The sequence below is a fragment of the Bufo gargarizans genome, chromosome 1, assembly GCF_014858855.1.
Source record: "Bufo gargarizans isolate SCDJY-AF-19 chromosome 1, ASM1485885v1, whole genome shotgun sequence".
NCBI lineage: Eukaryota > Metazoa > Chordata > Amphibia > Anura > Bufonidae > Bufo > Bufo gargarizans.
The window spans coordinates 457,741,108-457,768,393 of record NC_058080.1 but is presented as its reverse complement, the minus strand read 5'-3'; the positions used below and the strand labels follow the sequence as shown (position 1 = coordinate 457,768,393).

The 27,286-nt window shown below is 42.7% G+C and overlaps 1 protein-coding gene across 3 annotated transcripts in view; it reads right to left on the bottom strand.

Annotated features, from left to right (window-relative positions):
* Positions 1-27,086, bottom strand: part of MAMDC2 (MAM domain containing 2) — a 113,062-nt gene extending 85,976 nt beyond the window's left edge. For all 3 annotated transcript variants that reach the window (XM_044287256.1, XM_044287266.1, XM_044287275.1), the window contains exons 1-2: positions 26,970-27,086; positions 17,065-17,172 (exon numbers count right to left, since the gene is read on the bottom strand). In XM_044287256.1, the coding sequence (XP_044143191.1) occupies positions 17,065-17,172; positions 26,970-27,009 (148 nt within the window). In that variant the 5' untranslated portion in view covers positions 27,010-27,086. The remainder of the gene's footprint in view (positions 1-17,064; positions 17,173-26,969) is intronic.
* Between the last annotated feature and the right edge of the window lie 200 nt (positions 27,087-27,286).

The following is a 27,286-nucleotide window of genomic DNA, read 5'->3' as shown; positions in this document are numbered from 1 at the left end:
ACAATCATAATGTATACCTAGGTCTATCGTCACCTTTTTCCACTTCATGTATTCTGTAACACGTCTTCTTTTTAAAGTTGCTTTTATTGAGACATGGTTCATATAACTAATTTTTAGATTTTCTTTCCAGAAGCACTGATTTGTCAGTAACCAGGCTTTGTGAGTTCCTATGATACTCATACTTCCAATGCCATCACCTTAATTGAAACATCTTTTGCCAATTAGCTGTTGGCAAAGTCATTAACACTTGGTACTCTGTATGTCTATTCAACGTGCTCAACAAACACGTAAACAGTACAACGTGTGATATTAGGTTAGTTCGATTTTATTAGTAATCAATGTAGAAATCCAGGTAATTCCAAATGGTTCACTTACCTCTAACGGTACAGTATATTATAGTGATACATTGACCCCATTAACTATTGTGCATTATTCTATGACACAAATAAGAACTGAGGGCTAAATGATGTACTAATACGTAAACCCTTCTGCAAAAGACAAGAATGAGCATGATTGTGCGCTACTGAATTCTATCTGGATGGCTCAATAGTCTCAACGTTTGTTTCCAATGGTCTCTTGCTTGACTTTGCTCACGCTGTAAGAATAAGGTTACAGAGAGTTTACAGAGGTATCCCAATGGAAAGGTCAGAAAGGCTGAGTGCACTTATTCTGGCAAGACAGCCAAGTACAAAGATGGGAATTGAAAAACACAAAGGAAAATATTTCATAAAATGCCCAGGGAACGAATCCAGAAATGGCTTTGAAGATGAAACTGAGCGCTGAGCTTCAGGACTCAATGTAGATAAATCAATAGGAATAAACTTTAGTGAAAAAGGATGCAGGACAGACAGGCTTTGTATCTCAGTAACTCTACAGCCATCTGACAGATGTGTGAAGTGGTCTGTGGCAAGAATGTAAAAATATATTTTATAAGAAAGGTTTGTGTGCGTGTTGTTATTTACATACTGCAAGCAGATGACCACCAGATCGTCATACAGAAAGAGAGGAGAAACCTGACCCAGATCTGACCTTACAGATTACTGAGGCTTCATCCAGACACGGCCATATGCTGTAGGAATGGGCATGGACTAGGCTCAGACAGCATGCAGATCCTACTGTAAGGAATGCGATAATTCACACATCAGCATTTTTATGTGGACTGTGGGTCCATGTAAAAAAAAAAACTTAGAGCATGTCCTATTTTGATTTGAGTCTTGGATCAGAATAGTCTATGCTATGCTAAGGTGCAGTCTGAGATTTCCTTGAAGCTACCAGTGTGTTATTTATCACCCGTGGTTCAGACACAAACCATGGCCAATAAACCTATGGGCGTTCAAATACAGCCTAATGAACAACATAGTGTTTTCACAAGTGGAATACGGATCTCTAATACATACACATGACTATAAACCTTAGGCTAGCAAAGTATGTTACATTGTGAAAGTCACAAAAATTGCATTTTACTTAAAGTGGTTCTCCGGGACTTTGACAAAATTCTAGCTTTCATACAAACTGTGGAAGGAAGATCACTTTGCAACTACTTACTATTCCGTCGCACCAGCTGATCAAGAAGAAGACTGCAGCCAGCCAGAGGGTCATTTGGGCACAGCCCAGATTGCAGAATTGGCAGCACTATGGAATGGTAAGTAGTTGTGAAATGATCTTCCTTCCACAGTTTATACAAAATAATGTAGTCAAAGCCCTGGAGAAACCCTTTATTTCTTATTGAACACACAATCCAGTTTAATAGTAATAATAAAATAACATACATCAGTCTCATTATATTACACTATGCCTCAGATGCATACCAGTCCATTATTTCATATGTGAGTTTTGTAGGCTCACCTCGACATTGATGAATTGCATGCGCATGCATATAAAACATGAAATATAGTATATTTGACTGCAATACAACAATTTTCAACCTGTGATGTTGCCATGGATTATTTGCGGTGCAGAGATTGTTGCCATTTAACCCTATCCTTAAAGATAACTCCACATACAAGCTTAAAGGGAACCTGTCACGAGTTTTATGGTGTCCTAACTAAGGGCAACATAAATAAGTGATTCGCTTAGCAAAATGCTGGGTCACTTTCTTTAATTGACCCAGTAAATCTGCCAACATCTTGTATTGAAAAGCTCCAACTGATAATGATGAGTCATGAATATTCATGAGCTCCTGACTCTCCCCGCCCACCTGCTGCTGAATGACAGTTATTTTCCATATGAATCAGCAGCAGGTGGGCAGGGGAGTGGCTATAGCTCTGAATTAAATATACTCTGGACTCAATGACATCACGCCAGACTCAAATCAGCTCATTAGCATGCGGCATCTTTGTGTGTATATTATTAGGTAACCATCTGTCACACCAGTAAGTGAATATATCTAAGGCACTTTTTAGTAGTTAATGATTGTATAAAATTAGTTAGATTATAATAAAATATCCACATGACAGGCTCCCTTTAAAGGGGTTCTTTGGAAATTATTAAAGGGGTTATCCAATTTCACAAACAGCCCCCCTTTCATGTGCCAGGCCCCTCACAGGTAATATACTTACCCCACTTCCTGCGCCGTTCCTGGTCCCCGCATCGCCGCTGCTGCTTCTCCCTGTATACAGATGAAAACATCTGATGGCCGAGGGGAGCAGCCAATGGCAGAGGCTAAGGAGGCTCTTCCCCATCCCTGCCTACCATTGGTGCTTCCCCCCACACCGGCTGTTTTCATGCGTGTACAGGGAGAAGCAGCAGCGGCAGTACGGGCAGCAGGAGCGGCGCTGGGAGCGGGGTAAATATATTACCTGTGAGGGGCCCGACACATGGGGGGCTGTTTTTGAAATTGGATAACCCCTTTAAAAAAGTGTCCCCCAGCAACTGCCCATATTTCTTTTCACAGACAGCATTCTGTATGATAGGAGACATCTCAAATGGAGCTGAATGACCAAAGAAATCAGAGCGCAATGATATATTGAGTTTATATTTTCTACTTAAAATCATCCTAAATACTTAAATACCATTTAACTGTGCTCCTGTAAAATAATAAACTAAAAGTTACTCAAACTCAAGAGCAAAACATCAGGACTAGATTTCCGTATGAGCTCTTATATGGCATGTGCTTAAAAAGATATCACAACAGCTGTGCCACATTTGGTAGACATGTGTGAGACTAAAGGGAAAACACAATGCAACACATGCAATAAATAATTAGGTTAAATATAGCTCTTGAGACTTTCATAGATATTCAGTACGATGGATTAAATAACATGCTCTATCACTGGTTTCCTTTATTTTCCATTTAATTAATAAATAAAAAAATAAGAATTACATAACGTTTAGATCGGCCAAACAGGCAATTTTTCTAATGTCTTATGCAATCAAGACAGCATGCTCATGTTGCATTCACAAACTACATTCTGTATGATAGGAGACATCTGAAATGGAATTGGATGACCAGGGCGCAGAATCAGGGCGCAGAGACATTGTAGGTTTATATTTCCTTCTTGAAGTAAGCCTAAATACTTAAAAAACAGATTTAGAATACACCTGTGGAGAGGTGGTATGAGCTACCAGATGATCATAAAATGTTGCTACTGTAGTGAGCGCAATGTGCGCCCTTACCATCCACAGCCTGACAAATTCTGCTTGTAGTTGGAAGCAGTATAGAGGTTTTATAAGGGCAGTGTATGGCAGTGTTAGGCTAGTTTCACATTGTTAGGGCGGGTTCACATCAGCGTTACGTGGTTACATGGTTATAACGGAAAACAACGGAGTTTGTAAGACGGAATTTAAAACAGGAACCTTTAGAGGCATTCCGTCTTGATCCGTCATAATAGAGGTCTATGGGCAAGCATAACGGATCTGTTCTGGATAACGGAAATCAGACGGATGTGTTCTGCTTGCCCATAGACCACTATTATGATGGATCAAAACGGAATGCCTCTAAAGGTTCCCGTTTTGATTTCCATCTTACAAATCCTGTTATTTTCTGTTATAACCATATTAGAACGGAAAACAATAACAGAATTCGTAATGCGGATGTGACCCCGCCCTTATTAGTAGTTCCGGCAGAACAGCCTTCCAGAGCTCACTGAATCCAGCAATGCTGTTACCGGAATGCCTGACGAGCCTATTGACTATAATGGGGTCTGGCAGAGATTCAGCTGCTACCTGACAAATATCCCGGCCAGACAAAAGAATGCTGCATAGTATAATGGGGCCAGCGGGCATTCCGGAAACATCTGGCAACACCAGATCAAGATAGCTCCGGCAGGCTGTTCTCTGCTGGAACAACCTGTCAGAACTACTAATGGCAATGTGAAAGAAGCCTTAGTTGATCAATGTATGGTTGCATATTTTAATCATTGTGAGACACTATCTTTTAAACAGTGGGTGGTACTGAAATTTGGATATATATTTTATTTTACAGCAATTAAAAGGTCGTATTGAGACAACATGGTAAAAGCATGTATATGGCAATAGACTTTACTCATGTGGAAAGGGTTAATTTCTTCAGGGACCCTCCACACTTCTGAGACGGACTGGGCATCCGATCTGGGACTGCACCCTGCACCTGGGCACTGCAGAAAGTATACTGAGAGTGATTTTACACCTTTGGTCAATTTGGGAAGACAGCTAGTGCCTATAGAAAAAGACTTAGGGAGGATCATCACTACAGTTACTTTGGGAAAAGCCTACTCTGTGAAATACCTGAGAACTGTACCTATTGTATTTGTAGTGCAACTTCCACCATATATTCAGTAAAGAGAAGGGTATGAAAGCCAATCAGTGGTATGGCATGGCCCCATACAATTCTATATTGTATGTGCTCATAACACTGTTGTGTGCATGAGACTTCATAAATCTTAACATTACAGTACCAGTATTAGGGGAATACAATATCTCCATATGGAGGGCACCTTATATGGCTTGAGGAGTCTTATATGCCAGGCAATGCTTCTTTAGAATTCTTTGAAGAAATTAATGCAAATGAGCTCTTAATAAGATCTGCCTCTAATGCTACCAAATGTAAGGTAGCTATCCTATAAGTTAATGTTTAACCCTTTAAATAGACCTTGAGTCATGACTCGTATATTAGATAAGCCAGCATCTCATCTGCAGTACTAGTATTAGTGATGCTGAGAACTATGATGGTGAGAGGTGAACAATAAAACAAAGTGCATGAATGCAGACAGCTGTTTTTACTTTACCAAAAGTTATTTTAATGGATATTGGACAACATGTTTAGGGATGAGCTCATTTATAATTAAAAATATTTAATTTCTGAAAGTTTTATGTAGTAAAATAGCTCACTCTGTAAACCTGTCATTGTGTGGGCCAAAACTATGTTCAGATAATGGAACAATATGGAATTTAAGAAGCTGCAAAAGAAAAGCAGCTGGGAATTAAACTGAAAGGTTGTTACAAAAGGTAAATTATTTCTTGTGCTTTAGAACAATGATATAAAAAGACATATTACTATGAAATCTCTCATTCTTGACTCTTTACATTCCCGATAGCATATATCAGTGTTTCCCAACCAGTGTGCCTCCAGCTGTTGCAAAACTACAACTCCCAGCATGCCTGGACAGCCTTTGGCTGTGCGGGCATCCTGGGAGTTGAAGTTTGGCAACAGCTGGAGGCACACTGGTTGGGAAACACTGGCATATATTATCATGCCAATATATAATGCCGCATTTACAAAGCAGTCTGGAAATTAAGATGGAAACTCCTCTGAAATTTGCCTTCCTATTTTAGGAAGATCAAATACATTATTAATACAGCTTTGGACAGTAGAGTGAAGAACGGCTTATTATTCACAGCTGATCTGGCTAGATTGTTGTTATGGATGTCAATGCCATTTATGATGATGACAAAATGGAGGTAGACCACTGTATAGGTCAATGAAAATATCCACCATGTCAGATCCAGTTTGTTACAGACCAAAATCACTAGTGCATGGCCATTTTTTTGTGACATTAGCAAGCCAGCTGACATACTGTAAAAAAGGTTTGAGGCATAGTAAGTCATGAACACAATCAAGAAGGACTGCTTCTTTTTACTGCTGAAACCGACTCAGCCACAATCAATCCATACATTTAGACACCTACAGTAGCGTAGAACATGACTGATAGCAGTATTAATGTATAGGAATGTTAAAGGGGGTTTCTGTTACTTTAATACTGATGGCCTGTCCTGAGGATAAACTTTAAAAATCCAATTGATGGGTTTCTGCACCCCTGCTGATCAGCTGTTATGCAGTAGCCCTGGCACCAGAAGTCCTTCCCTTTCTGTGGAGGATGGATCGGCTTACTGCAGTGTTGTGCCATTCACTAGCTGGTGCTACTACACCCACTGTGAAACAGCTGATCAGCAATGGTGCAGTGTGTAGGACCTCCCCCCCCCCCCCCTTAATCCCAGTTGGACATTGATGGCCTATCCTGTGGAAACTAATACTGGAAAACCCTTTAAGACAACTAAATCTTGTTTAGCATCTCTGCTTTGGAGGCCAAATCATTGTTTTAAACTATATGTGATCCATGAGCCAAATACTGTATGTTATGTAAGTTGATCTATGTTATATAGAGATAATATTCATTAGCAGTTATAGAAAGGATAGTAAGTCTGTGCTTGTGACTGAGGCAAGTTACATAGTGCTTATCCACAGGGCCGTCTTTACCAAGGGGCAAAAGGGGCAGCTGCCCTGGGCCCAGTTGCTCCTGGGGGGCCCAAGGCAGCTGCCTCTTGAGCCCTGCTAGCTACTGCTCCAGGTGTCAGGCTGTCGGCTACACAGGCATCATGATCGTACTGTGTTAATGATCTTAATTCTAGGACCTTAATGAGTTTTGCTCTAGGACCTTAATGACATCATTACCATGTGACCAGTAACCTAGCAATTACTGGTCACATGGCTATGAGGTCATCACAGGTCCTACTGAGTGTTGCAGAAGTTAACTGTGGAGCTTTTTTGTGTAAAGATTACATCAGAAAAAGGTGACAGGGGCTGTTATGTTAATATACTGTAAACTACTGTATAGTGGGGTGCTGTATATTGTGTGGTGGGCTGTATATTGTGTGGTGGGCTATATATTGTGTAATGGGCTGTATATTGTGTGGTGGGCTGTATACTGTGGGGGGCCTGTATAGTGTGGGGGGGCCTGTATAGTGGGGGGGAGTGCTATACTGCTGTACTGTATAGTGTGGGGGGCTGTATCGTGTGTAGTTTGGGGTGCTGTATACAGTGAGGTGTTGTATACCGTGAGGTGCTGTATACTGTGGGCTGCTATACTGCTCTACTATATACTGTGGGGTACTGTATAGTGTGGGGTGCTAAACTGCATACTGTGTGGTGCTGTATACTATAGGGTGCTATACTGCATACTGTGGGGTGCTGGGGTGCACTGTAACACTAGGGTGAGCCGAGCCCTGGTCTCCTTCCTGCAGAGCGGTGCCCACTTCCAGCCCAGAGCACTGATCCTGAGCCGCTGGAGTCTTCAGAACTGGAAGTATTTACAGTCATTCACTGGACTCTACCAGATGTGTGGATTTTTTGTGTGTGTGTGTTGTGGTGGAGGGCGTGATTGCATGCTAAGGTGTGGGAAGGCGGGCATCTAGGGGGCCCAAGTAAATTTTTGCCCAGGGTCCAATCAATATTAAAGACGGCCCTGCTTATCCACAACATTCTGCGTCTGATGTGCGGTCTACGTCTCAGGGAAAGGGAGCTACATACAGTGAGTGCAGCTACCTGCCTATTAGATCTCCTGCCGCACCTGAGCTGCTGCTTGGGTGCTCCCTGATTCTCTTTATTTACTGATGCCATATTAACACAAGTGGCATTAGAGTGATGAAGCCAGTGGTTGGTTGCAGGGGTCATGTGTTGTCAGTTCTACAGCACAGTAATCAAAGACCAGCAGAGAGCACCCAAGCAGCAGCGCTGAAGCAGTAGGCAATCTAATTGGTAAGTAGTGATTCTTTTATTATATTAGTGCATCTACCACTACTTCCCCGTTTTTGACTATAACCCCTTGAATGATTGGCTAGGAATGTTCCTGTGCCCTAAAAATCTGAGAGAGAAAAAAAACAGAGGAGCTGTGTATCTCTCTGAATTTGATGTGGAATTCTTTGAAGATGTTAGCGGTTGCACTTGAGGCAATATAATATGTTGAGTTGACTACCAGTGCTATATACATACATGTCAACAGTTCCGATTTTCACAGGACTGTCCCATGTTCATGATCCAGGGGCGTTGCTTCAGTGCAAAAGTTCAGCTTAGGCCCCCAGCACAACTTCTCCTCATGCTTGCCAGCTGCAGACCGTTACCGATACCTTTTTAGCAGCATCACTAGGTTTCTTAAGTGACCCATCAATGCAGCACTAGCATCCAGTGAATAAAGGGCAGTTATATCTTGTCTGATTGGAATCAGCAGGTAACAGTCAGTAAAGTGATCTGCCAGAAGTGACATCTATTATTACAAACAAGGAGTTTCTATGGGGATGAGCAATGGCATTAGCGATCGCTCCTCCCCATACTGTGGAGGAGATCACTGCATGTAAATGCATGTCACTGACGGGCAAGCGCGTGCCGGGAAGGAAGTGACAATCGCCTGCTGAATTGGCCTGTGTAAAGGGACCTTTAGTGGCCAGTGCGAAAACTGCAGGATTTTATGGTTTTTGTTAGAATATAGATATTGACATGGAAAATTAAAAATTACATCACCAAAAATTCTTTAAAAATATGTTAAACATAAAAACGTGATTTAAAAGGTTAATGATCTCCTTGCTGACAGTGGAGGATATCCAGCATCTTAAATCTTCTTCCCCTGTCTCCTCCACTCCAGTGTCTCATATTTACAATACTTTGAATGCCAGACATCAAAGGAAATCAGAAAGGAGATCAAATAGTGTGATGAGGGAGCCTGCAGGCCCTCAGCTTGTGGGTCCGGCACAGCTGTGACTGCTGCAAACCCTATAGCTACGCCATTGCCTGGATCATAGGAATGATGGGATTATGCTCATTTCCAGCAAAAAAAAACATTTCTGGTAATTTGCAGATTATTCTTGAGTGTACTACATCAAAAAATTGGTAAACTGTAGATTTAAGACACACAGAATTAGTTGCACTTTCTAGAATACACTATTTGTTCATAAACTAAGAATGATGTCTCATTTCTAAGTGAAATTCTGGTTAAAACCAAAATTTACTACTGTACCCAAAAACAGGATGTGCAAAAAGTACATCTGTGTGGACTTATGCTACATAACTGTTATATTTGGATTATCATCAGTTATCCTATAGCAGGTAAATGAGTTCCTCCATTCCCTGAGGTGACCATATGCTCTTTTAGGCTACTTTCACACTAGCGTTCGTCGGTCCGCTCGTGAGTTCCGTTTGAAGGGGCTCACGAGCGGACCCGAACGCTTCCGTCCAGCCCTGATGCAGTCTGAATGGATGCGGATCCGCTCAGACTGCATCAGTCTGGCGGCGTTCAGCCTCCGCTCCGCTCGCCTCCGCACGGACAGGCGGACAGCTGAACGCTGCTTGCAGCGTTCGGGTGTCCGCCTGGCCGCGCGGAGGCGTGCGGATCCGTCCAGACTTACAATGTAAGTCAATGGGGACGGATCCGTTTGAAGATGCCACAATATGGCTCAATCTTCAGGCGGATCCGTCCCCCATTGACTTTACATTGAAAGTCTGGACGGATCCGTATGAGGCTATTTTCACACTTAGCTTCTATATGCTAAAATAATGCAGACGGATCCGTTCTGAACGGAGCCTCCGTCTGCATTATTATGATCGGATCCGTTCAGAACGGATCCGATCGAACGCTAGTGTGAAAGTAGCCTTAGAAACCAACATGTTCCCTGTTTATACTTCAGAAGTGATAGTGGCAATGGTGGAGTAGATAAGTACACAGTCGAGATATATTATTATCACCACTTGCTAATATGCAGCATAACGGCCATGTGCAGCACAGATAGTAGCTAGATGGGCTGGCATTGACTCAGTAAGGTCCTGGTAGGTTTTCACAGGTATCTGGAGCCATGTCATTTTTTTGTTCTTTAGGCATTTTTTGTGAATTATGTTTTTAAGAACAGTTGGCTGTACATTATTTATAGGAACTGAATGAAGATTCCTTACCTAGAATTGATTCTGATTTGGCCACTCCCATTAAGGCCAAGTTCTCACTTCAGATATTTGGTCAGTTATTTCCATCAGTTATTCACTCCAATAACAGAGTCAAGGATTAATGGAATTACTTATGTATACAATAATGCAAACAGCCTAAAATCAGTAGTATTAAACACTTTTTTGACCCCAATTAGTGCAGTAAGGTGTAATAGAATAGCTTCTCTATTGGTCTTCACACTGTTCAATTGTCCCTGCTCTCTCCCTATTGTGTGGATAATGCCTCCCTATTATATCCCTACACTATGAATAATCTGTCCCTGAACTGCTCAATAGTAATTTTTGGTTAATAAAGGCTTTCCTAATCACTGTCCTTAGTGCCTATCACATCTTTCCCTGCACTAAGTTCACTGTAAAATGGAGGAGACTGGAGAGCAGGAGACTTTTGTATAGGGCGGTGACATCAGAGGGGCTGCCTAGCTGCTGATTGGCTGGCTGCACGGCATTATGGGTGATCCCTTTAGGTATTCCACAAGAATTTAAGGAAAATGGAGATGAAATTTCTACATTTCATTTTTTGGGCAGATTTTCCATTTTAATCCTTTTTTCCTTTAACACATCTAGGGTTAAAGGGGTTGTCCAAGTTATATTTCAGATCGGCGGGGGTCCGACACCCCAGATGATCAGCTGTCTCCTCTTCATTGTTTACCTGCTCGTCGTCGCATCTGCAGCGGTGAGCAGGTGTAATTACACCCAAGCAGTCCCATTCATTTCAATAGGACGGCTTGTTCCTATACACTTGGATAGGGGCGATCCATCTCATTAAATGGTTTTGGCACCGTTTTAATTTTTTGTTTTTTACAACGTTCATCTAACAGGTTAGATTATGTGCTGTTTTTATAGAGCAGGCTGTTACGGACGCGATGATATCAAATATGTCTACTTTCTTAGTTTGTTTCAGTTTTACTTTTGCAGGAAGGGTTGCCGTTTTAATTGGTACCATTTTTGGGTACACGTGATTTTTTGATCACTCATTATTACACTTTATGGGGCAAGGGGACCAATAAATCGGTTGTTTTGGCACAGTTTTTATTTATTCATTTTTACAGCGTTCACCTGAGGGGTTAGGTCATGAGATTTTTTTATAGAGCAGGTTGTTAAGGATGCGGCAATACCTAATTTGTATCCTTTTTTTATTTATTTAAGTTTTACACAATAATATAATTTTTTAAACCAAAAAAATAATGTTTTAGTGTCTCCATAGTCTGAGAGCCATAGCTTTTTTATTTTTGTGCCAAATTTCTTAGGTAGGGTTTCATATTTTCCGGGATTAGGTGACAGTTTGATTGGTACTATTTTGGGGGGCATATACCTTTTTGATTGCTTGGTGTTTTTATTTTTTATTTGTGATACTTTTATAGAGATGGTTGCTACGGACGTGGCAATACCTAATATGTCTACTTTTTTTAATTGATTTCACTTTAACACAATAATAGCATTTTTTAAACAAAAAAAAAATGTTTAAGGCTACTTTCACACTTGCGTTTGGAGCGGATCCGTCTGGTATCTGCACAGACGGATCCGCACCTATAATGCAAACGCTTAGATCCGTTCAGAACGGATCCGTTTGCATTACCATGAACAAAAAAATATATATATATTTTATTTATTTTTTTCTTCATGGTAATGCAAACGGATCCGTTTTGACTTTACATTGAAAGTCAATGGGGGACGGATCCGTTTGAAAATTGAGCCATATAGTGTCAAATTCAAACGGATCCGTCCCCATTGACTTCCATTGTAAGTCTAGACGGATCCGTTTGCCTCCGCACAGCCAGACGGACACCTGAACGCTGCAAGCAGCGTTCAGGTGTCCGCCTGCTGAGCGGAGCGGAGGACAGACGGAGCCATACTGATGCATTCTGAGCGGATCCGCATCCACTCAGAATGCATTAGGGCTGGACGGATTCGTTCGGGGCCGCTTGTGAGAGCCTTCAAACGGAACTCACAAGCGGACACCCGAACGCTAGTGTGAAAGTACCCTTAATGTCTCCATATTCTAAGAGCTATAATTTTTTTTCTTTTTGGGGCGATTGTCTTATGTAGGATCTCATTTTTTGCGGGGTGAGGTGATGGTTTTATTGGTGCCATTTTGGGGGGCATACGGCTTTTTCATCGCTTGGGGTTGCACTTTTTGTGATTTTACTGTGTTTATCAGACGGGGTGGATCATGTGATATATTTATAGAGCCGGTCATTACGGACGCGGCGATACCTAATATGTGTGTGTTTTTTTCTTTTGTTTTTCTATATTTTTATTATAAAATCTGAGGAAAGGGGCGTTTTTTTCTTTTTTACTTGAAACTTTATTAATTTTTATTAAAAACACTTTTTGCCTTTTTTTAACTCTATTTCTGTCCCACTCTGGGATTTCAACTTTTGGGGGTCTGATCCCCTCTGCAATGCATTATAATACATGTATATTGTAATGCATTGCCTGTTAGTGTATTACACTGGGGCTGGATCTCCTCGGCCTCCATAGAAGGCAGGTCCCAATGCAATTCATCTGGCTGCCTTTTCACCTATCGGGTCCCGGACACAGCAGCATGGAGACCTGATGGGCTCCCTCACCCGCCGCAAATACTTTCTGACTGCGGCATAGAAGGGGTTAATGCGCTGGCATAGGATTTTATAGCGATGCCGGCATATACAGCAGGGGCCCGGCTAGCTGGGACTGCCGGGCCCCTGCAGTGATCACCCCCCACCCGATCACCATGACGTCACCTGCCGCCATGACGTACTATATACAGAGCAGCTATACTGATGACCTGTCGGACCTCTGATGATCTGATACTGATGACCTGCCCTGAGGATAGGTCATCAATAGTGTAGAACTGCGCAACCCGTTTAATCTTAACAATTTGAAAATAATGGTTACTTTTATGAAACCCCATGGAAATAGCATTATATATGTACACAAAAAGGCAAAAATCACAGGGATAGGTTATGAAAATGTATATAATATTGTCATGGAACCATGAACCAGACGTACAACAAGAGATAAGTGGAAATAAGAAGGCTTTATTGAAAATCAAGCTGTCAGGCAAAAGTCCAAACGGATGGCTAAACCGAAGCAGGGTCTTGCGAAGCCAAAGGTCAGGAACCAGAAGGGTAGTCAGACGAAGCCTGGATCAGGAACCAGCAGGGTAGTCAGACGAAGCCAGGATCAGGAACCAGAAGCAGCAGCAGTCTTAGAAGCATGTGAACACAGGAGGACCAAGCAAGGAACTGAAGCCACAGACCTCCTATATATATGAGCTGGGCATCCAGCTCCTCCCAGTGGGAAGGAGAAGCCGCAGGGTGGGAGGCTACAGAAACCCAGAAACCAAGATGGCCGCCAGCACATGTCAAACGAAGGAGAACAGCAAGAAGGTAAGACCATGACAGTACCTCCCCCTCAAGGGCCCCTCCTCCGCGGAGTAAAGAACGGTTTCTGAGGGAAGCGTGCGTGGAAGGCTCGGAGCAAGGCAGGAGCATGGACATCTGTGGAGGGAACCCAGGAACGCTCCTCTGGACCATAACCACGCCAATGGACCAAAAACTGCACCCGACCGCGGACCAGGCGTGAGTCCAGGATATTGCTCACCTCATACTCCTCACGATTGCCCACTTGGACCGGACGAGGCCGAGGAACCGAGGAAGTGAAACAATTACACACCAGTGGCTTCAACAGGGAGACATGAAACACGTTGGAGATCCGCATGCCAGGAGGAAGCGCAAGGGCATAGGCTACCGGGTTTACCCTGCGAAGCACTCGGAAGGGACCAACAAAGCGAGGCGCCAGCTTGGGAGTGGGCACTCGAAGGTTGAGGTTGCGGGTGGACAACCATACGCGGTCTCCGACCTGGTAGGAAGGAGCGGGCGCTCGTCTGCGATCAGCCTGGAGTCTCTGGCGCCGCGCAGAGACCTCAAGGGACCTCTGGATCTGTACCCAAGAAGCACGTAGGACGGAAAGGTGATCCTCCACAGCCGGAATATCCTGGGGAGAGAATACCTCCGGTAACACGGCAGGTTGGAACCCATAATTGGCCATGAAGGGAGACGTCCCAGAGGAAGAGTTCACCGCCGTGTTCCTGGCAAACTCAGCCCAAGGCAGGAGGTCAACCCAATTGTCTTGGTGATCGGAGACATAGCAACGAAGGAATTGCTCCAAGGCCTGATTGGATCGTTCTGCGGCCCCATTGGACTGAGGGTGGTAGGCCGAGGAGAAAGAGAGATGAATCCCCAACTGGGAGCAAAAGGCGCGCCAGAACCTGGACACAAACTGACTCCCCCGATCCGACACAATCTCCTTGGGCAAACCGTGCAACCGGAAGACCTCCCTGGCAAAAATCGTGGCCAACTCTTGTGCAGAGGGTAACTTCTTGAGAGGAACACAGTGGCACATTTTGGAAAACCGATCCACAATCATGAGAATGACCGTATGGCCTCGGGATGCAGGGAGGTCCACAATGAAATCCATCCCCAGGTGTGACCATGGACGCTCCCCGGTGGCTATGGGTTGCAAAAGACCCAACGGAAGGCAATGTCATGGAACCATGAACCAGACGTACAACAAGAGATAAGTGGAAATAAGAAGGCTTTATTGAAAATCAAGCTGTCAGGCAAAAGTCCAAACGGATGGCTAAACCGAAGCAGGGTCTTGCGAAGCCAAAGGTCAGGAACCAGAAGGGTAGTCAGACGAAGCCTGGATCAGGAACCAGCAGGGTAGTCAGACGAAGCCAGGATCAGGAACCAGAAGCAGCAGCAGTCTTAAAAGCATGTGAACACAGGAGGACCAAGCAAGGAACTGAAGCCACAGACCTCCTATATATATGAGCTGGGCATCCAGCTCCTCCCAGTGGGAAGGAGAAGCCGCAGGGTGGGAGGCTACAGAAACCCAGAAACCAAGATGGCCGCCAGCACATGTCAAACGAAGGAGAACAGCAAGAAGGTAAGACCATGACAAATATTAATAGTATCTGGTCAATAAGGGGTAAAAATTCCCCAGCCAGTGATGAAGTGTTTAAGAAAAAAGAAAAAAAAGACTCTAGACCCTTTTTCAAGGATACAAATGATTCATGTGTGGATGTGTGATCCTTCTCATTTTACTTTAAAATTGGCAACAGAAACGTCAGTGTTATTGGGAACAAATGAGTACATGGGAATCCCCTACTTCATGAACAGTTGGTGAATCAAGACCATAAGGAGGGGATTATGTAAGCAGATTGTTGCTTCATTCTAGCAAGCCTGAATACAATTATCTAATAAGAACTGAGTAAAGACGAATTTACATCACACAATTGTTGGGCAGATTATAGGCAACAAACATTACTTCGAATACCCTATCTAGATAATAAGCCTATGTAAATGTGCAAAATGCTCGTTCATTGGATTAAATGATCTTTCATGCAGCACTTTAAATAATTCTTTCTGGGCAGCAGATTGTGCTGTGTGAACAGTGATCTGCTGCCCAGAAATGAATCTACGGTATATAAGGACAAGAGATTGCAGTAGCCATGACTAATCCCCATATAGTGGAGGAGATTGCTGCGTGTAAATGCAGCTCTTACCTTTAATGATGAGCAGGCAGTAATCAGGAAGGAACGGTCCCTTCCTGATAATTGCCTGCTCTATCGGCGCATCTAAAAACGCCTTAACTTCAAGTATTGCACAGATAATGGAAATGCATTTTTATTTTAAAATAATGCAACAGGATTGTGGCCCAAGTTGCGCCGAGAAGTGTTTAAGAGACCTAATGATTCACTCGACAGTTTTGGAATTGTGCTTCCAAGGGAACGTGGCTGAGAGACGTTGCCCATTATGTTCACACAAAATACTGGTGGCGTGCCCATTATGTTCACACAAAATACTGGTGGAATGTAAGTCAGCCAAGAGGTGGTGTAAGCAAGAAAAAGGTGTCTAAAATGTCTAGCAAGGTGCCCCAAATATAACACACAAGGTGAGCCACAGCAATAAAGTCAGCCATCATTTTTTGCCTTTCTAGTTTTATCCCGTCTAACATTAGGACAATATTAATACATCTCCCCCACTATATTTTGTATAGATACACAGCTATCGTATATATTCTTATTTACATATACTCCATATCATGTTTTCTTTTTAGGGCTCTTTCACACTTGCGTTGTCCGGATCCGGCGTGTACTCCATTTGCCGGAATTACACGCCGGATCCGGAAAAACGCAAGTGAACTGAAAGAAAGTTGCATTTTAAGTACCCTGCAAAGTTGTGTGCCATTGCCAAACACTGACACTTTACTCTCAATCCCATCCACAAGGTCATTAATGAAGAGATTGGACCTAACACAGATCCTCGTGGTACCCCGCTGCTGACCTTAGCCCATTTTCAGTATGTACCACTAACAACGACTGTTGTTTTCTGACCCATAACCAATTCTTTACCAATGTGCATATATTGTTGCCTAGTCCCTTGCTTCTGCATAGCTTCATTACAAAGCTGTTCTGTGCCACTGTATCGAATGGATCTGATATTACAGAAGCACATGGAGGAAGATGACACCACAAAGTGGCACAATAATCTAATACAGACCTGAACTGACTCCAAGTGGCGTCTTGCTCAGATTTTGCACATGGCTTTGCATGCTGAAGTCTGCAATATCAAGACCCCCTTAGTGGTATGGGTAGTGGATATAAATCACAATATGGTTCTATGGTGACAAAATTCATTTGGCAAACCAATAATGGGCCAGCTTCATCATTCCGCTAGGTCCATGAGAACATTCTGGTTCATAGAGGCAGAGGAGCCCCCTTTATGGCGTCCATATGTCCTTATAGGAAATAAGGACAGGGTTTGTCTGTGAGACAGCCCCTTCAACCAAAAGAAATGATGAGAAAGATAAAAGTAAGGAGGCCGGGGTTACATTACCTTCTGTATTTACAATCCATGGAAGAAAAGCATAAGCAGATGTGTAGGCACATGTGCTATTCTCGAAAGCGCAGGATCCATCCGAGACAGAGTCTCCTTCAGCAAAACCTGCCAATGAAAAGGAAAAACAGTATTTGCGATGGTTGAGCAGCCTGGAAATGACTGTGTGCAAATAGAAGTGTAGGGTTTAATGATGTGAATGGCAGTGCTGCCAAAGGCTGTGCCACTAGAAAACAGACAGCTTCCAGTTCATTTTTACCAGTTGTGTTTATGCCATAGAGATTGTGCAGAAGGAGCAAAGCAAGTGTGGATACTGAGCGACAGGAATATAGTTATACGTTCTGCAAAGCTGAGAACGTTGAGAAAAAAAGCCACATTTTAAATGAAGCCTTTGTAACACATTGTACTGTGGGCAGCATCTTATACAGCAAGAGGAGCTGAGATGATTGATATTTAGATTTTTGGGGAAAAAGTCAGAATAATATATTTCATTTATTTAAAGGGGTTTTCCGAGTTTTTCATATTGATTGCCTATAACTCAAGAAAGACCATCAATATGCAATCGAAGGGGCTCCGACTCCCAGCACCCCTGCCGTTCAGCTGTTTAGGCAGACCACGGTGCTCCGATGGAATAGAATGTGTAGTTTTCTCAATGCATTTGTGTGTATGGAAATAAAAGCTATAACACACTGCTATTATTTTGAACACAACTGTATGTCTATGCTCACGTGCATTTTTCATGTATTTTTTCATGTAACCAGACATTTATAGTATATACTGTATGTACAATATGCCATAAATACAGTATTTCAGTTGGTAATACCCCTTTAATTTTTGGCCCTTTGGGATTCCTTCAGTCTGACAATGTGGCCCTCAACCAGAAAAGGTTGAGCACTCTTGATCTAGACAACGTCCTATAAACATGATGTCACAGGCCTAGGAAATGCTCCACAATGCACCACCTCTACAAACAGCTGATCGGTGGGGATTGGACCCCCACCAATCACATATTGATGGTCTATCCTGAGGATATCAATATGAAAATCTCCTATTGAGTTTAGTAGTCCAGCAGTCGGTTCTATTTAGCTGCCCACAGATAGGTCTGCGAGTTAAACGGGACCAGCTCCCTTTATATTATTAATATTATTATACTCACTTAAATAGCGCCAACATATTTACAGACATTATCTGCAACAAGCAAGTTCTCAAACAAGCAGTACTATGTTACAGATTCTACAGCATCACAAAAAAAAAAAAAAATTGTCACCGAAAGCACAATATAGAAACATACAGTATGTATATTTCTATATGTCCTTAGCAAAGGGTTTATGTCAACTTTTCCATCTGTATTTACTTCAGTGAGTGGTTAACTATCACTTCAGATTTGTCAACCTTCAAACAAACCTGCTTACGTTAGAAGATTATGAGCAATATTATTAGGATGGGTGGATGGAGACAAACTTTCAACCTCTGCCAAGAAAGGTTTAAAGAAAAAGACAAACTGAAATTTCAGGATTTTTCTGTTCTTAAAAAACAGAATTATATTCATCTGGTGGTTGATGCATCATTTCCATGAATTCCAGACTTATGAAATAATGTAGGAAATGGTCTATACTTTGTAGGCTGTGTCATCCTACAAAACATGAAAGCAGACCTAATTCCATACCTTGCCATGGTTCATCATAAATTTGATTAGTATACTGTGCGTCCTTAAAATAATTCTTCAGTTCATCTAACATAACAAATGAAGCCACTTTCCAAATGGTCTTGAGAACAACTATCCTACCAGGGGCGTAGCTAAAAGCTCATGGGCCCGGTGCAAGAGTTCAGCTTGGGCCCCCGTCCCTCAGTGCTTGTTGGCAAGGGGCCGAGGAGCACATAGCCTTCCTGCTGCCTGAGGCAAACATTGAAAGGGCACCCCCCTCATGCCAAATTCTTAACCTTAACCCCTTCCCTCCAGCCAGAGGTGAATATTGACCAGTATTCACTTTCTATAATGCTAGTGTCTTATGTGGCACAAGGGTCTTTGGGCCCCCTCAGGCTCCTGGGCCCGGTAGCGACTGCTACCTCTGCACCCCCTATTGCTACGCCCCTGTATCCTACTATTGAGTGTTTACAGCTTCCATGCAGAGCTATAAGTCTCCATAGTTACAGACTACAAATAAACACTGTGTAGTCTGATCCCACAACGAATTTGAGGACCATATTTTTATTGCCAATCTATTACAATCGTTTGGTGGTTGCTGTTCAAAGTATGCACCCCCCACCCCCTTAAAATAAGTGTTTTTCTCTACGGAGATTTTGGTTTCATGATTGAACATGACTACAGTGTATTTTCACTGTTAGGGTACTTTCACACTTGCGGCAGAGTGATCTGGCAAGCAGTTCCGTCACCGGAACTGCTTGCTGGATCCGGCAAAACGTATGCCAACTGATGGCATTAGTAAGACTGATCAGGATCCTGATCAGGCTTAAAAATGCCTGATCAGTCAAAAACATTTTCACCTTTTTTTTCGGTCACTAATACTAATACATTCCTATGGGAAAAAATGCCGGATCCGGCACTCAGGCAAGTCTTCAGTTTTTTTCGCCGGAGATAAAACCGTAGCATGACACGGTTTTCTCTTTTGCCTGATCAGTCAAAATGACTGAACTGAAGACATCAAAATGACTGAACTGAGGATATACCTGATCAGTTCTTTTCCGGTATAGAGCCCTTTTGACGGAACTCTATCCTGGAAAAGAAAAACACTAGTGTGAAAGTGCCCTTACTCATCAACCCCCATTCGAATACCATATTACCACATATGGGGGTCATCTGCTCTAAAGCTCTAATAGCCACAGAGGAGAGACACTCAGTAAGAGGGGCTACTACTCTGGAGCCATGTACTACATTTTCGCCCATTCATGTGAAATGTGCTCATCTAACCAGTGACAGAAAGATTTCATGTGAAGTAGAGCAAGTATTGTACATTGTCTGTACCTCTCCACCGTGACCGCGGCTACAGATCAGTCAGTGTAAAAACAATTCCTAAAACTTTTTGGGCGCAGCTGTCCTAGCCACTATCATCGTACAGAGGCAATGAAACATTTTTCACATTCTTATGATGGCTCATAGCCTTTGATATTTGGTTAGTGGAGAATTCTAGATAGCATGATAACACCCACCCATATCATTCCATGTAATAAAAAGCTACTGTGTGTAACGTGAGCTTCTATCTGTTTGCTATCACTATGTCTTGGATTAGTCGAGTCAACAGATAAAGTCATAACCACACAAAGTCTATGGTAGGCCAGCAGATACAATACACTGATAAAGATATGACTTGTATGACAGCACCTGTTGTACCCTGCTCCCAGTGGGTATTGTAAATTCCATGCCAAATTATACACCCTTTGTAGCACAACTGTTGTGGTTTCTTAAAGGGGACAGCACATAGCAGTTAGCTATAAACCGGCGTACATTATGAGTAGAGTGTTTTATAAGGTATCAAGCCTAATTTCTGTGAAGAACAACTGTCATTAGGGGCGGATTGGCCATAGACCTTACAGGTAAATTTACCGGTGGGCCGATGCCTAGGTGGCTGCCCAAGACCCCATCACTGCCGCTGGCTAAGTACCCTATAAGCTCTTAGTGGTAATTGACACTTTGAGAATCAGGTACTCATGTACACAGCCGGCGACAAGCCCTCCTGAATTCAACTATGTCCCACATTGTACCTCCTAAGCCCCCTGCTTAATTAGAGTCAACTGGAGGAGGACAGAACATAGCCGCTATTGATTGCCAACTCAGAGGGACAGCTTTTGGGGCAGCACATTGAATGGCACTGTGGTATATGGTATTTTGTGTTATGGTATTCCTGACCCCCCTACTTTTGTTGCCCTGCCATCTGTCAATTTAGACCCTCCTACAACATGGGTCCACTTTTAAGTCTTTTTTCCAGGGTCAGTTTAGGTTCCCAATCCGCCCCTGACTGTCATGAAACAAATACAAAGAAACATAGAATGCAGGATGTTTTTAAAGCAATGGGCACTACATGTGTGCACTATAGATCGGGGAACTGAACACTGCTACTGCCTGCACGCTGAATTGGGCAGGTTGTCTGCAAAGTGTGAATAGCATCCCTAGCTATTTGCGGGATCTCAGCAAATAAGCATTGTCCATAAACATAACAGTCTCAGCTGAACCGACCGGTTTCAATGGGGGGTGTGCTGACTGTTTTTGATCTCAAATTAGATAGGCCACATCCTGGCAAAGGCTTATGCCTTCTACCCTTTGAGAACACATGCATGCGTCGCCAAACCCAAGCATGCATGTGTAGGGGGGAGTCAGAAATAATGTATGTTCAGCTGACAGCTATTGAAGGTGTATGGGCCCCTTTAGACAGCACAAAAATGCTGACAATTCTTCGGCAGAGCCTTTACCATTGCCTATGGATCTACATGTCTAAAGTTGTGCCAGTGCTCGTTTTGACCTGCACATAAAAAAGACAACCATGATCACTCAATAGGGGAGAAGGAGACAAGCCACTGATGGGATAGGCACTGTGTTCACAAGTGTAATTTCTACTAGTGAACAGTAACAATCCCAGATTTTCTATGACACGTCAAAACACTGTTAGAACCGGGGCAATTTAAATGGTTTTCCAGGAGTAGAATATTTATGACCTATTCTCAGGATAGTTCATCTGTATCTGTTTTTAGAGGATGCAGCACTCCGGTGAGTACTATGGTCTCCTCAGAGCATACCTAGCACAGTGCCATACATTGTATAATGGCTGTGCTTGGTATTGCAGCCCAGGCTCATCGCACTGATTTGCAAATAGGCTATATGACCAAAGAATGTGATGGCACTGGCCTAGGTAGAGGCTGCAGCACTCACCAGAATGCGTGGCCTCTTCAAACAGTTGTTGAGTGGGGGTCCTAGGTGTCAGACCCCCAACATTCATATATTTATGACCTTTCCTGAGGATAGGGCATTGATATTGTACTCCTGGGAAAAAAAAACTTTAAAGTTTAGCTGTAGTTTTAGAAAAAACTTTAGATTTTCTACGTGAGATAAAAGCACTCACTTAGGATGAAATTGATAAGGTCCCTACACCAGAATATATGATTTAAAGAACTGTAAACCATGGGTCTCTGACTTGTAAATGCCATTTAGGCAAAAAAAAATGCGCAAAAAGCATAGGTCGCCTTTGACATTTTCAAAAAAAATTGGTGTGGTATGGGTGTGGCCACAATCTCCAGAAGATTTATCCTCATTTATAGTATGAGCTGGAAAAGATTCTATTCTAGGCACATGGACTGCCAGAGGATGAGCTTAACTTGTGCATCTTCCATTCAGAGGCACAGGGGATAAATATCAATAGAAAGTCTAGGAGGCCATCTTCAGTGCATCTTCATCAACCAGGAGAGTCAACGTTCTATGTGAGACCTTCTATCTCCTTGTTTTTACAAACAGTGGGGGCCTCAGCACTGAGGCCTCCACCGATCAACACCTTTTAATATGTCACTATAACATATAAAAATAGTTGAAAAGTACATGTACACTTTAAGACTAAATATGACAGAGATGATAGAATCCTGGAAATAGTGCAAAATGCTAAATAGGTTTAATTGAGTAATAGACTCATATTGTAGTAACAAAATTTGCTTACAGGATCAACTTACAGGCAAACTGTTCTCCATCCCAAGTTTAAATAATATACGGTTTGGCCTCTGTTTAGCAATTTCTCTATAACTGTTTTTAGGCCTCACTTTAAATATCCTTAAAACTAATAGAAATTTTTTTCTTGCTTATACCAATACAGTGTAGCTCTCAGAGGTGGTAGCATCTCACTATAAAGAAAGGTTTTCAGTAAATAATGAATGACTCCATTCAATCTGAACAAGCAGAGAAGTGCAAGGAAGTGATGTGAAAAGGGTATTCAGAAATGGTGTAACTTTTCATTATGTACTATATAAACTTTAATTTCTGAAATCAGAAAAAAAAACTTTAAGTCTTCAGTGCATCCGAGTTTTTTACCCATTCCCTTTCTCCCTCTTGGGACGTGTAAAAGGGTTCTCTGGGATTTTGATAGTGACGGCTTATCCTCAGGCACCCCCGCTGATCAGCTGTTTGAAGAGGCTGCGGCCTCAGTCCTATTAAAGTTAAAGGCGATGAGCTGTGGTACCAAGTATAATTACTATGAAAAGTATGGCGCTGTGCTTGGTTGGCTACAAGGAGGCAATGGTACTCACCAGAGGTTTGTTCAGACAGCTGATTCGCAGGGTGCTTGTTGTCAGACCCCCATCAATTATTATTATTTATTATTACAGCGCTAATTATTCCATGGCACTGTACATATGATAAGGGGTATACATACATAATACAGACAATTGCAACAAGCATGAACAAGACGAGTTACAGACTGATACAGAAGGAGAGAGGGTCCTGCCCATGAGGGCTTATAATCTACAAGGTATGGAGGAAGGACACAGTAGGTGAGGGTGAAGCTGGTCATAGGGGTATAGCAGCAGCAGGGTCACTGGTTGTAGGCTTGCCTGAAGAGGTAGGTTTTCAGGTTTCTTTTGAAGGATTCCACTGTAGTTGAGATGTAGAGTGTTTGGGTAGAGAGTTCCAGAGTATGGGGGATGCACAGGAGAAATCCTGGAGGCTGTTGTGGGAAGAGGTGATAAGAGGAGAGGAGAGAAGAAGGTCTTGTGAGGATCGGAGATTACGTGTGGGTATGTATCGGGAAAGTAGCTTAAAGATGTAGGCAGGGGACAGGTTGTGGACGGCCTTATATGTATTTGTTAGAATTTTGAACTGAATTTGCTGGACAATCGGGAGCCAGTGAAGTGATTGGCAGAGGGGGAGGCAGAGGAGTAACTGGGGGAGAGGTGGATAAGTTGGGAAGCAGAGTTGAGGATAGATTGGAGGTGTGCAAGGCTGCTAGATGGAAGGCCACAGATGAGGATGTTACAGTAGTCTAGGCGGGAGATGATGAGGTCATGTACAAGCATTTTTGCAGACTCCATGTGTAAAATGACCCTTAGTTGCCGGCCTGTGAGAGACAACCCATCCACCAGTTATTGAGTGTTGCTTGTAAATGGGAGCCAGACAGGATCCTCAGCTATGGCTCCCAAACCTGCTCTGAATTGCTGTAAGGTGAGTGATGTGTAAATACTGCTTCTGGTCAATTATTTCCGGCCAGGAACATCCTGCTGGATCCATCACTACTGGGCGCTGGCGGAATTCCGTCTGGCCTGATTAACTATAACGGGGACCAGCGGAGATCTGGCCGCAACCCGGCAATCCCAGCGTATTTGCCAGGTTGCGGCCAGATCTCCTCCAGTCCCCATTAATGTAATGGGCCGGCGGGTGTCAGGTAGCGTCCGGCAGTGCTGGCTCCAGACATCTCCGGCATGCTGCTCCCTGCCAGAACAGCTTGCCGGAGATGTGTAAAGCAGATGTGAAACAAGCCTAAGACTGGAATCGTACATGCAGTTATTTCTGCAGAAGTGTTGAGCGTCAAAGCCAGAAGTGGAGTAAAAAGTAATGTGAATATAAAGAAACAATCTACTCGTCTCAGTCCTTCCTGCTGGACCTACTTCTGTCTTTGGCTCAAATCATTGCCTTATAATTGCACTTCAAACTGCATCAAAAACCCCATGTGTGTTTCCAGTGGAAATACTTCTTGGGTAGCACAGCTTTACGGTACAGTTACAATACACTTTTATCATCTCAAGTGCTATTTGTGCTGTCCTGGCTTTTAGACCAGATCTTGATGTTTTTTTAGGGCCCATTCACACAGCAAAATCTGCACAGCAATCGTCTACCAGTGGGAATCTGTGTTTCCATCTATACATCCGTGGAGAATTTCCACTCAGATTTCTAAACTGTGTCAGGAACGGTGTCCGCATACGAATTAGCCCCATTCAAAGCATCCAAAATGTAAAATCAGTCTCAAATTCCTGCCGCGGATGCGCTTGTCATGAGACAAGGGACTTTGTCTTTCTGGTTCAGGTGAGCGACACATGGGTCATTTATCAAACTGGTGTAAAGTAGAACTCGCTTACTTGCTCATAGCAACCAATCAGATTCCACCTTTCATTTTTGACAGCTCCTTTGGAAAATGAAAGGTGGAATCTGATTGGTTGCTATGGGCAACTAAGCCTGTTCTACTTTACACCAGTTTAATAAGTGACCCCAATAGTCTTGTTAGCAGCTGTCAAATACAGGGGGACGAAACTAGTTGTAATGTTTGTAATAAATGTTAATAGAAGCAAGCAAAGCAGTCATGCACAACTTCCATATACAACTTTCATCCTACTCTTTAGTCATTGAGATAGAAAGATAAATGACGGATGGATCATGGAAGGATGGATGGATAGCTGTCAGCAAATTATAGAACATGTCCTATTCTTGTCCGATTTGTGGACAACAATAGTCATTTCTATAATAAAGACCAAGGAAAGTATGGTATGCACACTGTCAGTATCCTTATTTTGCGGATCTGCTGTTTGCGGACCGCAAAATACATAGGCCCTGATTTATCATACCTTCACTTTAGAATTCTGGCAAAAAAAAGTAGCAAAATAGGGCTTTTGCAACTTTTTTGCACTCGCTTCTGCAAAATGTAGAAACTACTCACTCCAGTTTTGTAATATGGGTGGGAAAGTGGGTGTGATTAGCTATGTTAATGAGTTTCACTCCAGATTTAGGCTAGGGCTACACGACGACATTTGTCGCACCAAGGTCGCGCAATTTTTTTAATAATGATATTCTATGGTGTTGCTCTGCGACATGCGACATGCTGCGACTGCGACACGACAGTAGCAAAAAATCCATTCAAGATGGATTTTTCTTTGACTGTCGCAGTCGCAGGATGTCGCAGTGCAACACCATAGAATATCATTATATAAATTGTTGCGCGATATTGTGCCATATTGTGTAAGTGAAATCGGATGCATCCCCATTGACTTACATTGTGTATCAGGACGGATCCGTTTGCCTCCGCATCGCCAGGCGGACACCAAAACGCTGCAAGCGTTTTGGTCTCCGCCTCCAGAGCGGAATGGAGACGGAACGGAGGCAAACTGATGCATTCTAAGCGGATCCTTATCTATTCAGAATGCATTGGGGCAAAAATTATCCGTTTTGGACCGATTGTGAGAGCCCTGAACAGATCTCAGAAACTGAAAGCCAAAACGCCAGTGTGAAAGTAGCCTAAGGTTTAAGGACAAATGTATCAAACATGTGACATTTGATTAATGTGGCATAAAGTACTCAAACAGATATTAGATAGATAGATAGAGATAGATTAGATAGATATGAAATAGATATATAGATATTAGATAGATAGATAATAGATAGATAGTTAATAGATAGATATGAAATAGATAGATATTAGATAGATAGATAGAGATAGATTAGATAGATATGAAATAGATATATAGATATTAGATAGATAGATAATAGATAGATAGTTAATAGATAGATAGATAGATATGAAATAGATAGATATTAGATAGATAGATAGATAATAGATAGATAGATAGATATCAGATAGATATGAAATAGATAGATGAGAGATATATATGAGATAGATAGCTATTAGATAGACAGATATGAGATAGAAAAATAGTAGATAGATAGATAGATAGTAGATAGACAGACAGATAGATATACAATAAATAATTATATGTGTATTTAAAGAAATATTGGCAAACTCCCCAATATGCCGCACATAACAGCTGGCAGGACGGTGCCTGTCTGTCTGAGTGTCCGGTACTCTGTAGTTCCTGGCAGACCCCTCAGACCCTCTTGTCTCCCAGCACTCACAGTCCAGCTCCTCCAGCCGTTGCAGTCTCCTCCTGTCACTTACGGTAAGTCCTTCCTAGACTTGTCACACAGCACCTACCTGTCCACAGCAGCAGTACATGGAGGCTGAGTAGCAGCATATTCTCTCTCGCTGAGCTGCAGGTACCACTGAGGCCACCTATTCCAGAGGGCTACGGGCAGAGGATGTGGGGGCGGGATGGGGGAAGGTGGGGAGTGCACTGACAAAGACAAAGATTACAGGGAGGGAGGAAACCCAGGCTGCTGCTGACAACTTCCAGACACTTACAAAGTCACACAATGGTAACTGACAATCATCCGTAGTAGTAGTCCTGTACTTTATACAGTATCCTCATCAGGCTCACTATCACACAATGGTAACTGACAATCATCCGTAGT